Source organism: Enoplosus armatus, chromosome 6 (genome assembly GCF_043641665.1).
Source record: "Enoplosus armatus isolate fEnoArm2 chromosome 6, fEnoArm2.hap1, whole genome shotgun sequence".
Classification (NCBI taxonomy): Eukaryota; Metazoa; Chordata; class Actinopteri; order Centrarchiformes; family Enoplosidae; genus Enoplosus; species Enoplosus armatus.
In genome coordinates this window covers 5179634-5193418 of record NC_092185.1, presented here as the reverse complement: position 1 = coordinate 5193418, position 13785 = coordinate 5179634, and the positions used below count along the sequence as shown (strand labels likewise).

At 38.7% G+C, this 13785-nt stretch overlaps 2 protein-coding genes across 4 annotated transcripts; both read right to left on the bottom strand.

The window, feature by feature from the left end:
* Window positions 1-457: 457 nt before the first annotated feature.
* On the bottom strand, window positions 458-4101 carry LOC139287120 (troponin I, fast skeletal muscle-like; the record flags this gene model as incomplete). The annotated part of the gene is made up of 6 exons (XM_070908106.1): window positions 458-712; window positions 1930-2103; window positions 2187-2276; window positions 3194-3322; window positions 3708-3744; window positions 4085-4101. Coding segments are annotated over 6 exons (525 nt in total), but the record flags the coding sequence as incomplete, so codon positions are not given.
* A 2813-nt stretch (window positions 4102-6914) lies between these two features.
* On the bottom strand, window positions 6915-11991 carry LOC139286512 (troponin I, fast skeletal muscle-like). Of its 3 annotated transcripts, none has more exons than XM_070907331.1 (6): window positions 11885-11991; window positions 9553-9592; window positions 9331-9459; window positions 8963-9052; window positions 7840-8013; window positions 6915-7111 (listed from the first exon to the last, which is right to left on the bottom strand). In XM_070907331.1, exons 1-6 carry the CDS (start codon window positions 11890-11892, stop codon window positions 7037-7039), a joined length of 516 nt encoding a protein of 171 aa, XP_070763432.1. In that variant the 5' UTR covers window positions 11893-11991; the 3' UTR covers window positions 6915-7036. The 3 variants fall into 3 exon arrangements, with proteins under 3 accessions (XP_070763432.1, XP_070763433.1, XP_070763431.1); XM_070907332.1 differs by having other exon boundaries at window positions 6915-7102; XM_070907330.1 differs by lacking the exon at window positions 11885-11991 and having other exon boundaries at window positions 9553-9674.
* Between the last annotated feature and the right edge of the window lie 1794 nt (window positions 11992-13785).

The following is a 13785-nucleotide window of genomic DNA, read 5'->3' as shown; positions in this document are numbered from 1 at the left end:
CAGCTTAATGATTTTCTGGAATCAAAACAATATTTTATAGACAAATTACATTGATTTTTGGCCTGAACAATACTTCATATTTCCTCACCAGAATTGTATTCCTGGCAGCACACTGAAGGCTTTGAAACAGGATTTAAGGCTTCGTGTTCATAATAAAAGGCAAGTTAAATTATTACAATATTATTTTACATAACTTAATGGGTAAAGAAATGTCCGTGAGGTGGTGGGACACACTTACATCATGGCTACGGTATTGTAAATATAAATGAGGTACAAAAAACAAATCCACACTTATTTTCTTCCACATATGACTTTATTGTTTCTATTCAACATGGTTCAGTTTGTGTGAATGTTTCCCTGAATGTGTGGAGTTTAAGACTTGGTGTTGTGTTGTTGATGTGTGAACCGGCAGAAACTCTCCACACTCCTCCCTCCCTTCCTCCCTCCCTCCAGACAAACAAATACAAGAGAAAAATCCTCAAACACCTCAATTGTCCTGCAGAGTGACACCTCTCAGACATGCTGTTCAGCTCAGTGCGACTTAATCGAAACATAAAACAAGTCTGGTTCAACCAACACATATAAGACACGTGGAGTTCATATAAACAGAAAGAAGAAAACAGCAGCGATTCGCTTAGGCGGCCTCGAACATCTTCTTCCTGTCGGCCTTGTCCTCAATGTTCTTACGCCAGTCGCCAGCCGCCTCTGTGGGCTGCAGAGAAGAAAACACAAACAGTGTTATTAATATTATTATTATTATTATTATTACTATTATTTTACAGCATGTGAGAGAATGCTGCCTACTCATGGATGTTATAGCTTTGGACTTTTTATTACGTTTTATTTTATGTAGAATACCATTTTTGTTTCAACTTCTACTCTGTTATTGTCATGGAGATTGTGGGAGTGCAGAAACAACAAATCTGATCCCAGACTAGGTGTTCTGATTACTAGATTATTCCGTTTTTGTTTGTTTTTGTTGTTGTTGTTATTGACAAAAAGAAAAGGTCTTCCTCGGTGGATGGAGTTTGATCAGTTCAGTATGGACAACGTTTCGCTCCTATGGGGAGAGTTTTCCTGTAATGTTAGTGAGGATGGACGGTGTTGTATGTTTTAAAGCCCTTTGAGGGAAATTTGTGATTTAAGGCAAAATAAATTTACTTCACTTGAAATCTGAACACACTCCATCTGCCGAGGAAAACCGTGAGATTCAGTTGAAAGCTATTAAGCAGACTTTGAGTTTAATTATTTAATTTAAGATAATATCAAAGTGAAGAAGTGTGCAGATCTGAGCTGTTTAGCCTCAGATCTCAGAAGTTTATCAGGGACAAGCAAATTAAGGTAAAAGTCATGTAGTCTGCGGTAGGCTTTACAAACACTGTAATGTTTGAATTATAGAGATTTAACCTTCTAACATCCCTGTATCAGTATACTGACTGATGTATAAATGTGCTTTTCCTCTATCCCAATAAAAGTTTGATCCAATATCTATATTTTCACCCATAATACGGACGCATGTAGTTTACAGTAAACCTAAACTTTGTTTTGTTTGCCCATATTAATATTGAACTAGTCTTTCATAAAGTATGAACTCCTACATTTTGTATTTAATTTTATTTCAAATTGCAAATCTCAAGATATGACTTTGAACAAACACAATATTGAATACTATCTGTTGTCTTGATGCTTCTGATCCATGACACTTTATTAAGTGAGGGAATAAACTTTATTATGATTATAATATTTCTAATCGACATAATACATTTTATTGAACTGCTATGACAGGGCGTGCACTTTGAAACTGATATTAAAACACCTCAAACTTAATCTCAATTTAAGATTAATTTTCAGAAGGAAGACAATCTCACTTCTTGTGAGGATATAACCGTCAGCCAAACGATAAAACTAGTAAAAAATATGGTAACTCACCTCCTCTTTCACCTCCTTCTTCACCTGCTTCAGGTTGGCCCTCAGGTCCATGTTGACCGTGTGCTTGGAGCCCAGCAGAGCTTTCAGCATGGTGTCAGCGGACATACGTACTTTCTTCAGAGCGGGTTTCTTCACACCTCTCAGATCAACCACTTTGATCCTCAGGTCTTCAATCTATGAAAAGGAAAAGGTTTTTATTTTAATTTACTGTCTTTAAAAGGGTCCTTATTGTTGTGATTCGGTCAGAGGGCGTTTACCTCTTTGTCTGCCTTCTGCACTTTGGCCTCGATGTCGTACCTGTCCTCATCGATCTTGTCAATGATGGCGTGGAGCTTCTTGCAGTATTCCTGTCGACGTGCAAACATACACAGTTATACAGTAGCTACAGGTGAATTGAAATGTGTTAAATATCAACTTTGGTGCTCTGAAACTAAAGCCGAACAGAGAAAACTACAGTGAAGTACAGTGTCCTATGTATCTTTGTACATGTGAAGCCCTAAAAATGTCAAAATAATGAAAATGGTGATGAGTAAATTATGTTAATGTTAAGATTAAGCATCTTAAACATTTTTTGAAACACATTTTTGCCTCCAAATTGTGAAGAAAACAAGATCCACAGACAGGTCAATGCAACTAACAGCAATGCTAACAATGCTAATCATGGTGGCTAAATACTAAAACTTTATAGCTCATTTAGTGCTTCAGTTAACACTCCCTATAAGATAGAAGCTAGATAACCTCTTTCTGTGGAGAGCTAAGATTACATACATTAGCTAAAGTCCCATGTCCAGGCTAGCTAGTTTTAGTTATAGTTAATAAAAGATGACCAAGCTTGTCCATGTTAGTGAAAAAGTTGTTAGCCTAACTTAGCTTGGCCCAGTAGGCTAACTAACTGCCTCTAAAAATACACAGCCTTCTTTTTAGATTTTATTTTCTATAAAAAGTATAAATCAAAGAGTTTTGTTGGACTTGTTGGAGGCTGTATTCTTTTACTTTAGATGGAGCTAGGCTAACAGTTTCCCCCTGCTTCTAGCCTTGAACCAGCTAGGCTAAACATGGCTAAACACTTTGTTCTGGACATAAAGATGAAAACTGATATCAATCTTCTCATCTGACTCTGGGAAAGACAATGAACACGATGATTTCGCATAAAATGTTTAGTATAGTATTTCAAGAATTATTTAGCATTTACACTTTCTGGGGGTCTTTAAGCTCTTTCAGAGGCTTTTTTTTTAACCACTGTGAACATGGATGCTCCTCTCACCATCAGGGTGTTCTGGTCTCCGCCCAATTCTGGGGGAGGACAGTGTTCGGCCATGTAGGCCTCCTTAGCCGCTGTGTCGTCCTTTTTCTCCTGTTCGAGCCAGTTCTGAGCGATCTGGAGGATCAGGCTCTGCAGGACAAACAACAAGGAAATGTCCCTTTTTAATTGTTTTCTATGGGACAGCACACTCAGATTTGATGCTGTGAACTCAGAAGTCATAAGCAACAACACAAGAGAAATATGCAATGAAACTCATGGGCAGGGCACTTAAAACATGATGTGAAGTCATCATGAAGCTGAAAATAGCTATTGGCGCTGAGAGCCACAGACAGGAAGTCAGAAAGTATTGAGAGACTAACATATTGTTGGTTTTATGAGGGTAAATATAGAACAACTGGTGAAGTGATTTAAGGCTAATATCTTCAATAAAGGAAAACCTTTGAATATTTATCCAAGAGTGTAAGAAATGCCCCTATAATTAAATACAAATACATTTTTAAAGTGGTTGGTTTACCTTCAGGTGATGCCTGCGGCTGGAAGTCAGCTTCTTCCTGTTAGGGAGCAAGTCGTGTCAGATAAACATGTAATCATATTAACACGAAACACGTCATATTAACACTCAAAATCATGCTTTTCTTAACAAGTGAAAATGTCCATCGTGTTGAAAGACAATTTGACATTTTTCCAATGCAGTTTTGCTTGTGTAAAATACTTTCATAGATTAGAGTCAGAATCTTCGAATAAGACAGATTTCTGGATAACATTGTTAAGTATGAAAATACACAATTTTGAGATGATGTGCTTGTAAACATTGATGTTTTTGCACAGAAATGATTCAGGTGAAATTTAAACCTGATGGATGTAAACAGACAGGATGTTGTTCAGACTTACTCAGACATTCTGGCGTTTTTTGCGGTTCACAACCTGCATGAAGACACACATTATAATAACACGCCGACACATTAACACATTTGAGTCTTTTTGACCTCTGCTGAACGCCGTAGAGGTTCAGATCAGGATGTCAGTGTGAGGTTCTCTGAGATCAGCATGTTTTACTGCTCTGATGGAGATGGATGGACGAGAATATTTGTGCCGTAACGTGATCCGAGGCCACAGCTGAAGAGCAGCGATGTCGACTGAACTAAACTGGGACGGTCGGATCAGGTGTCGCGACTCTGCAGTTTACGACCGGATCGGGTGATGGGTTAATTTAAAAACAATTCTCATTAAATCTCATTAAATAAAGTTAATCATTGATACCTTTTAAATTACTTAGACTATTAAAATTCTGGGTCCAAATCAGATGAAGTTTGCATTCCAAATTCAGCTTGTTGATTTTCTTTGATTATTTTAAAAGTTCATTAATATATTTGTTTTAAATTTTCCCACTGACTTGTCTGAACTGACAGACCCAAATTTACCACCTTCAAACGTTGCACAATTTCCATTTTCCCATCAGGGTTCCCTTTAACAGGGTAAGTCACTTCAGTTTAAATTTAGAAACCATGACACTAAAAATAAAAGAAATAACAGCCAAGAAATGATTTCAAACAGCTGTAAATCAAATAGACAAATACATTTATTAACCATGATTATCATCAGCTTAATGGCCATATTAATTCAGCGCTAAAATGTCATTAAGAGTGTCTGATTATTGTCATAGAGTCAAATTCTACCACCAGTAACATTTTCATGTCCTCTGTAACAAAAAATGGCACAAATTTCTTCAAAGACTCAAATAAATACATTTGCTCTTATTCAAAAGAGATTTTGTCAAATTGTGTATCAAAACCAGAATCATGATATTTTTCTCTCCAAACTTTGAAAGCGTATCATTTTAACAGCTGTTCAGAAGACATGATGACAAGATGGTATTTTAGCTGTCCGAGTGCAAGACTTTGTTGGGTCACAATGACTTTTCTAACACTGAGCTGCAAACAGCTTCAGGACCATAAAACACAACACAGCGGAGCTGAACGGGTCTCATAAATTCAGGTCTGTCAGGAAAAGGTCAAATGTCATCAACAAAGATGTAGAAAGTGAGTTTAGGATGTCAGGATGGGTCAAAGGTGGAGAAACTAACAGCTGTAATGCCTTTTTAAAAGAGGAGTTTTAGAAACAGAGTCTGGTTGATGTTTGGCTGCACTGAACATCAATTTCTTTCTCTGATAAAATAAAAGATGCTGCTCTCAGAGAGGCTGGAAGAAAAAAAAAGATACGGAATAAAGAAGATTTCTCACCTTTTGAGAGGAGGAAGAAGATGAGGACACACTTGGTGGAAGAAAAAGAGTCACTGTCAAAGCCACAGACAGTGAAAAATGAAATACGGTATATATGGTGGGTTACGATGCCTCAGCAAAATGCCCAGATCCTCTTTATGGAAATGGATTCCCGGCCAGACCAATGGGCCAACGAGCTCCTGAAATACACCCGGCCCAGCCCAGCTCTGCAAACCGCCCTCCCTGTGAGGGTCTGATCTGAAGGCTTCGAGATGCAGATTCATTGAGTGTGTGTGTGTGTGTGTGCGTGTGTGTGTGTGTGTGTGTGTGTGTGTGTGTGCGTGTGGGAGGGGGGGGATTAAATTTAAAAGACCACAAACTGGACTAACTGAACTGTTCTGAAACTCTTTATCCTTCAGGGTTCTCTAAACTAGAACCAGGAGTCCTTAAGCCTATTTCTGATTTTCCCCTTACATTATCTCTTAAGTGGCTTTAATGTTGTTTTTTGAAACAATTTTGAAATCAGTTTCAACCCAAAGACGACATTTTTAAGCACCATCAAATGGAAATATTGAGTTGTTTTGCTCTTGATTTTATACATTTTATATATTTGGAAAAGTTCTGTGTTTGTGAATGTGAGTTTGACCTGCGTGCCAACACAAGCTTCCTTTTATCACGTCATTAGAGATACAAACAAGACATTTCTGGAGTCAAATCTTGTTTTTTGAGATTCTAGTGCAGACGTTTTCCTTATTCTGTCGTCTTTAAAAGGAATATTTCATCATTTTTGGGGAAACAGAGAGTGAGATGAGGAGGAGGATATCAATCTCATGTCGGTGTGTTAAGTACGGAGTTGAAATCAGGACATGGTTAGCCTAGCGTAGCATAAAGACTGGAAACAGGGGGAAACAGCTAGCCTGTGGACACCTACTTCCAGTCTTTATGCTAAGCAACATCTCACTCTCAGAAAGAAAGTATTCCTGTAAGACACTCAAACCACATGAACTATTCTCAGATTTTTCACTTGTTTTAGGAAAACAAGATTTTTAGGGCTCAATAACAGTTGCTTCTTAAGATTGATTTTGTATTATTATATACTATTATAATAATAATTAAAAAATAATAAACAAAGCAATTTCTATTTATTGTCTAAAGATGTTCTTGTTGGCAAACAGAAGGATTTCATTGACTATTCGATTAGTTGATCAGTTGTTTGTCTTTTGTTTTAAAGTCATGCAGGAGGACGTCTTCTCACCTCAGAGTTCATTCTTCATCTTGGAAAAAAGAACAGAAAGTTCAATTTATTTACGTAAAGATTGTTTTTGAAAGACTAATTCACCGTTTAAGTGCCAGTCTGATGTAATGTGAATATGCGGATAAATGTAACAAACAAATTAATCCTTATTTCAAAACATTTATTTCTAATGACTCCTTGAAAACCTGTACATTTTGAAACGATGTGATGTTTTAATTGCGTACTTGATGACGTTACTTTGCTTCAGTTCAGTCTCTCGGGGCGACGGTATCACAAAAACAACCAAAAAAAAAAAAAAGTGTCTAAACTCTTGTCCCTCTTGACCTCAGATGTCTCCCCTGCTGTCGTCCTCGCCACTTCAGGAAGGTTTTAGGAGGTCTCGAACATCTTCTTCCTGTCGGCCTTATCCTCAATGTTTTTACGCCAGTCGCCCGCCTCTGCAGACTGCACAGAACAGCAACAAGGACTCATTGACACAGAAACGTTTGTGAGAAAACGTCAACATTTTGTAGGAACATTTATCCAGATCACTTCTCACTAATGGTACAAGAGCGTGCCTCGTTATGTTTTAACCCATTTCTATTGAAATTTTTCCAAGGTGTTCTGTGTTTTTTTCCTCCTTCCAGACAACCGTTGGCTTCCATTCATTTCACTTAAGTATAAAAAATCAACCTGCAGGCCCTTCAAACCTGCTTTAGATACAGTTAATATCCATCACACTGAAATAAATCTCCATATCAAGTCATTTTTGTCCAGTAATTAAGTCCTTAAGATCTTATTTTCTTAAGAAAAAATCCAACACTGCAGTATTTCAGTGTTTTCAGTGTGTTCTAATGTAAAATACATTAATTTCTGCTTGAAGTATTCCTAATGCACTGGAAGGTTGATCATTTTCTATCTGCAGGAACTTTCAGGTGTCTGGAAGTTGATTTTTACAGTGTAGTGAAATGATTGGAAATCAATGTCTGCTTTTACTTTTACTTGTAATGGAGTATTTCTACATTGTGGTATTGGTACTTTTACTTAAGTAATGGATCTGAGTACTTCTCCCAAAACTGACCAAATGTGACAACCTGGAAAAAACTAGATTAGGAGACAACTTTGTAAAGAATAAAGATCTCTACATTTTTTGTTTCCAATCAATCTGTGATCAATATGGACTCCTTCCTCACCTCCTCTTTGACCTCCTTCTTGACCTGCTTCAGGTTGGCCCTCAGGTCCATGGTCACCTTGTGTTTTCCTCCCAGCAGAGCCTGCAGCATGGCGTCAGCGGACATACGCACTTTCTTCAGAGCGGGTTTCTTCACTCCGGCCAGCTCGACCACCTTCAGCTTCAGATCCTCAATCTGGAGGCGGAGAAACACCACGACCTGTTAGTCCAGATGTTGTGGAACAAGTGGTCCCTTCTCCAACAGAAAGTAAGTAATAAGTTTACAGATAATTAGCGACGTAAATAATAGGAAAACACTTTAAGTACATTTTGCTGATAACACTTAAGTAAGGTTTTGAATGCAGGACTTTTACTTGTAGAGGAGTATTTTCAATGTGGTATTAGTACTTTTACCAGTGTGTTGGTAGAGATTGAATATAATATTCAGAATTATGTTTCCATTAATGTATAATCATCTGAAACTAAGAATCATTGTGTTTTCGAGCCCTTCATGTCTACAGAGGGAACTGGTCCTCTTCCATGGAGCCTGCCATGTTTCTACAGTAGCCCAGAACGGACAAACCAAACACTGGCTCTAGAAAGGGCGTTCAGGTGGCGCGAATGCACCAGAGGGCCACTGAAAGGGAGGGCTGAGGTGAGCGGTATGCATTTGGTTGCAATCTGCAACCTCACCACTAGATGCCACTAAATCCTTCACACTGATCCTTGAAGTCAAGGACCTGAATACTTCCTCCTCCACCATCAGTTAGTGAGACAGGTGAGTCGCTCTGAACAGGGACTTTTGTTGGGTGATTTTGGGGAATTTTGCAAGGACAGATTTACAATTTTGGACATTTTGTCTTCATTGAATAATCATCAAGCGTCATTAATTAATCTTAATGTTCACTCCTGAAGCTCTCATGACCCTTAAAACAAGTGATTCGCCTGCTTCAACGATGCTCCTAATAGAAACAAAACAGGCTGCTCTTCAAGTAAAGAAAGACATTTAAGAAAATTCTAGAAAGGTATTTTTAGACATCACTCCATTGGAGGAAAAACACTATTTTATGGCTCAACACTTAACATCTAAAGTCAAAACTCACCTGAGAACATCACGTCAGGTAAGTTTGTCTCATGTCTCTCACCTCTGTGTCGCTCTTCATAACTTTGGCCTCGGCGTCGTACCTCGCATCGTCAATCTTGTCGATGGCGGATTGGAGCTTCTTGCAGAGTTCCTGTTGATTCACAAAACAAACAAACACGGTGTGAACATGTTTAACCACGTTTCTTCAGCTGTCAGGGGCACGCAGTGATGTACAATCCTAACCAACTGAGACAGTTTGAAAGGTTATCAAAGCGTCAGTTGTGGAGTGTAACTAAGCTCTAAATTCAGTTCCACCATAAAGGAAAAGTCTCACTCAATATTTCACTTTTTTTGGCATTAAAACTGTCAAATTTTATTTGAGTATTGGCACAAAGTGTGAACTAATGGCAGCATCAGTTATTGTCTCACCATGAGGGCAGCCTGGTCTCCGCTGAGGTCGGGGGCGGGGCAGTTCTCGGCCATGTAGGCCTCCTTCGCCGCCTCGAGGTCCTTCTTCTCCTGCTCGATCCAGTTGGCAGCGATCTGCAGCATCAAACTCTGCAGGGGGATTAAAAGATGCACTTGTAAAATTTAAGTTAAGAGGTAAACAATAACAAGACCTCAATAAAAAGGAAAAGGTTTCATTCTCACCTTCAGATGATGCCTGCGGCTGGACGTCATTTTCTTTCCCCTGTGAGACAGATGAGACATTTTCAGGACTGATGGACAGATCACTCAATATCTTGGCTGGTTTGTTTAAGTCTCATTTTTGCATATTATTGAGTCCTAAAAATATTTTTTTCCTTTACTTTCTTAAAGTTAGATGAGATGATCGGTACCACTCTTATGTCTGAATGCTAAATATGAAACTACAGCCAGCAGCTGGTTAGCTTAGCTTAGCATAAAGACTGGAAACAGGGGGAAACGGCTAGCCTGACTCAGTCCAATGGTAACAAATCCGCCAAACCAGCACCTCTAAAGCTCACTGATTATCATGTTATATCTAGTTAAAAAAAAAGGCAATTCGCCTTTTTACAGGGAGTCATGTGCCGGACTATTTCTTGGCCAGGATCAGTAACTTCCTGGAGTCTCTGCTTATTGCCTGGTAACTGCTCAGAGCCCGAAATTGTCCGGCACCTAACCCTCTGTAAAACAGCAAACTGTCATTTTAAATAAAAAAACTAAATACACGAGATATAACATAATTAGTGGTAATTAGTGAGCTTTACAGGTGCTGGATGGCTGATATGATACCATTGGACAGAGTCAGGCTAGCTGTTTCCCCCTGTTTCCAGTCTTTGTGCTAAGCTACGCTAACCGGTGGCTGACGGTAGCTACACACATATTTACCGTACAGACAAAATAAAAAGAAGTGATTTACCGAAAATGTTGAGTTATTTTAAAGGAATAAAATAAGCAATTAAATTGAAATTAAATTTAAAAGATCTGCTTGTGGGGTGAGATTATTTCACTGTTTCCAGACACTCATATCTTGAGAAATACATTTAATTAATCTCACCCCAGTGGCAAATGTTTTTCCGCTTGTTTCCAGGAAGAAATATTTGTAGAAGAAAAACGTTGATAATACTACTCTCACTTTAATGCTTTGAAATGCATTAATTTGAGGAGGGAAAACAAACTGCAACCATTTGAAAAGCTGACATAGATTTAAAATGTATTAATATCACATTACAATGCTTGAGTCAGACTGTCTGCCTGCTGTAACATGTTTCTCCTTCGACATGCAACATGTACAGCTGCTGTCATCTGAAGCTAAAGGTTGACATTCAAACTGAACCGGTGCCTTCACATGTGTTCAGATCAGTTTAGACACATTTCACGCAGGCAGCAGCGTGGCGTCACGGACGTCACTCTGTTCATCCAACACACAGAGGGGAAACATCTCATGCTAACTGATCTCTATGATGCTTTTTAGCTTCTCTGCTTCCGTAAATAAAAGTATTGATTGTTTGTTCGTATGATTACATTTTCTAGTTTTTTTTGTCTCTATTTTCTGATATTTCTTAATGCCAGACATCGAATGCCTTCCTCTGCCTTTATAAACGTCAGGGACAAAGATGGAAAATCCAGGACTTTATCTGATATGTTGTATTTTTATAAATATATGACAAACTAAAGCTGAAAGCACAGCTTAGTCTGATTAAAGTCTGGTAGCGCTTTATTTTATGGGACACATAGTTTCCTGGGAACGAAGGGATATGTGTAACTATATGTGTAACTTCTTAATTTAGTCCTACTAAATGGAGCCACTGATCTATTGGTACACAATGAATCAATCAGTTCTCCACAGGCTGCATACAATTCAACATAGATGAAAAATAAAGTAAATAGATTAATCAATAAATTAAGATATGACTAATGAATGAATATCTATTTGGGTTTAAATGGAACTTTCCTGTCAAGAAACCTCCGGAAACCAACAACTGCTTATAAACTCAACAAAACAAACTAACTTTAATAGAACTTTGTCTCCATTTTAATAGTTAGTACCAAATTACATTGTTTTTCCGTTGTGGTGAGCAGTAACAGATCAGACCCTCATCATCATCACCCAATCATTCCCGTCTAAAATGACTAACACTACAAGAGGGTTTATGTTTGAGATTGGGTCTGCTGGATGTTGCCAGGGTCCTGTATCAGAGACCCCATATTGTGACACACTATTTGGGATGTACACTGCTGTTTAAATCCAAAACTTCCTTGTAGATCCATAAATATATAAAGTGTATACATAAACGTCTGAGTCTGGGAAGTCTTAAAATGCCCCAAAATGACAATAAATAAATACAAATAGAGATCTGTTCCAACAGTTTGGAAGTAGCAAATCAAAATTAGTGATTAGGTCGGTGAAGTTTTGAAATCCAATGAAAATCAGATTAAATTTTTAACATTTATGTCTTGTTGGTAAATCTGGTTCTCGATTAAGGTTAAGAAGAAGAAAAAGAAGAAAACCTGTACTCACTCAGACATTTTGGCGGTTTGTGATCTTCAGACCCTGTTCAGAGACAGAAAACACTCATCAGTTAAGCAGGCAGGTTACATAAAGCACACTGACGCTGAACTAAACACGTCTTGTTGCCGCCCTGTTATCGATCAGCAACCCTTTGACCCGCAGCAGGAAACACGATACGCTTAACTATCATGGAAAACCGGCTGCCAGCGATCACAAACCGGCTAATTTTGGACAGGCGGGGTCAGATGGCGGGCCCTCGAACTGAACAGTTGCCCCCTCTGAAGACATTCTGCCTGGAATTTAACTTCTTACAGCGAGCCAATGATCTGAGCACGAAAGGCCACCAGCAGAGGCACCAAATGTGGCGCTAAGCACGCACTGAGAGCCGTTAACACCAATTCAAACATCCTACAGGCATCCAAAGCGCCGGCTGACACCGAGGTGTGTCCAGAAACGGTTTCAGATCCCAATCTAAAGAATCAAACTTCCTGACATTCTGAGGAAAATGCTTGAGAAGCAATAAAATCCAATAAAAGTAATTATACTTAAAACTGTACAAACTCAGTCAGAACAAATCATCCAACTACAGCCACAAAGAAAACTAAATACATTAAATCCACAAATCCTTCACACAAAGAATCAAGTTAAGTAATTTATGACCAAAATCTGTGGTAGCGCTTTATTTTATGCTCTCGTAATTTCCAAATAAGAATTTCCTGGAAAGAACAGTCTAATTTGGTACAAATTATAGCGAAAATACAGTGCTCAATTAGTACACTTCTAATTAATAATTTGTGTGTTTTAGTGCACAGCATGTCAACTGTACAAATACGTAAAACACAGGCAACATATATGGAGAATACATTATCCAATAATTAATAAATCATGAATAAATTAATATTTATGTGTGTTTAAATGAAGCTTTTCATTAAATTATTCATATAATTCATTTCAATTAATTAATGGGAAATTACGGACATTTAAAATAAAGCGCCACAAAGTTTGTCTGCAGATGTTAAGCTTCAAAGATTTAACAACCAAGCTGGCGAACGTTCACTTTTTATTATTTTAAATATCAAACCAACACCATGCAAGTTTAAAATCTCAATCCAAAGGACGCCAATGCATGACGAGCCGATTCTCATTTGAAGACGAGTCCGATCAAAACCTGCGACGCCAAAAAACAACAACAATAAAATGAAGAACTGGCTCCAGTTTAAGTCCAAACTTTAAACCTGCCCGAATGTCCCGAAGTTATTTCACCGTTCAGCTCAGTGTCCTTCAATACGTCCAATAAGTCTCAGCTGCCGTTTAACAGCTCCTTCTCTCTGATTCTACCTGCAAACGTCTGAACGCAGCCTCAGAGGTCAGAGGTCACACCTGCAGCGGCACCTTTAAAAGCCAGATAAAAGCACCTGTGCAGAATAAACTGAAGTCCCACCTGTAAACCAGACCTCAGTGTGACTCTCTGTTTCCTACCAGAGTGAAAGAAGCAGAGCTGTAGAGACTCTCACCTACTGAACGTGACGAGGAGGAGGAAGACGAAGAAGGGGGGGAGACACTGCCAAGTCCTAAACAGTAAAGATTAAACAGGGTATATAGGGTGTGAAGTGCTCGCTCAGCAGAAATGTCAGCCCTCTTTATGGTAGCAGAGCCACTTCAGACCAATGGGCCGGCAGGCTCCAGAAATACCACCGCAACTCTCCGAGGAACCTCGTAAATTTCTGCCGCAGGAAGTCGCCTCCCTGGACTGCTGCTGCAGGTTCCCTCCCACAGAGACGAGTGAAAGGATGAAGCAATTGTAACACAACAGTCGGACAAAGTGGGCCACAAGATTAATGCTCAGAGATTCAGTTTCTTTATACCAGCAGCTTAACGGGTCAGTGGTGAGAACAGTGTGTGAAGTTTAG

Excerpts from the sequence above, each read along its gene's own strand:
- LOC139286512 (XM_070907330.1), bottom strand. The coding sequence starts at position 9,612 with ATGTCTCATCTGTCTCACAGGGGAAAGAAAATGACGTCCAGCCGCAGG. Across the intron at positions 9,053-9,330 it reads GAGACCAGGCTGCCCTCATG|GAACTCTGCAAGAAGCTCCA; the intron begins GTGAGACAATAA and ends GTGAATCAACAG. Across the intron at positions 7,112-7,839 it reads AGAAGGAGGTCAAAGAGGAG|TCTGCAGAGGCGGGCGACTG; the intron begins GTGAGGAAGGAG and ends TGTTCTGTGCAG.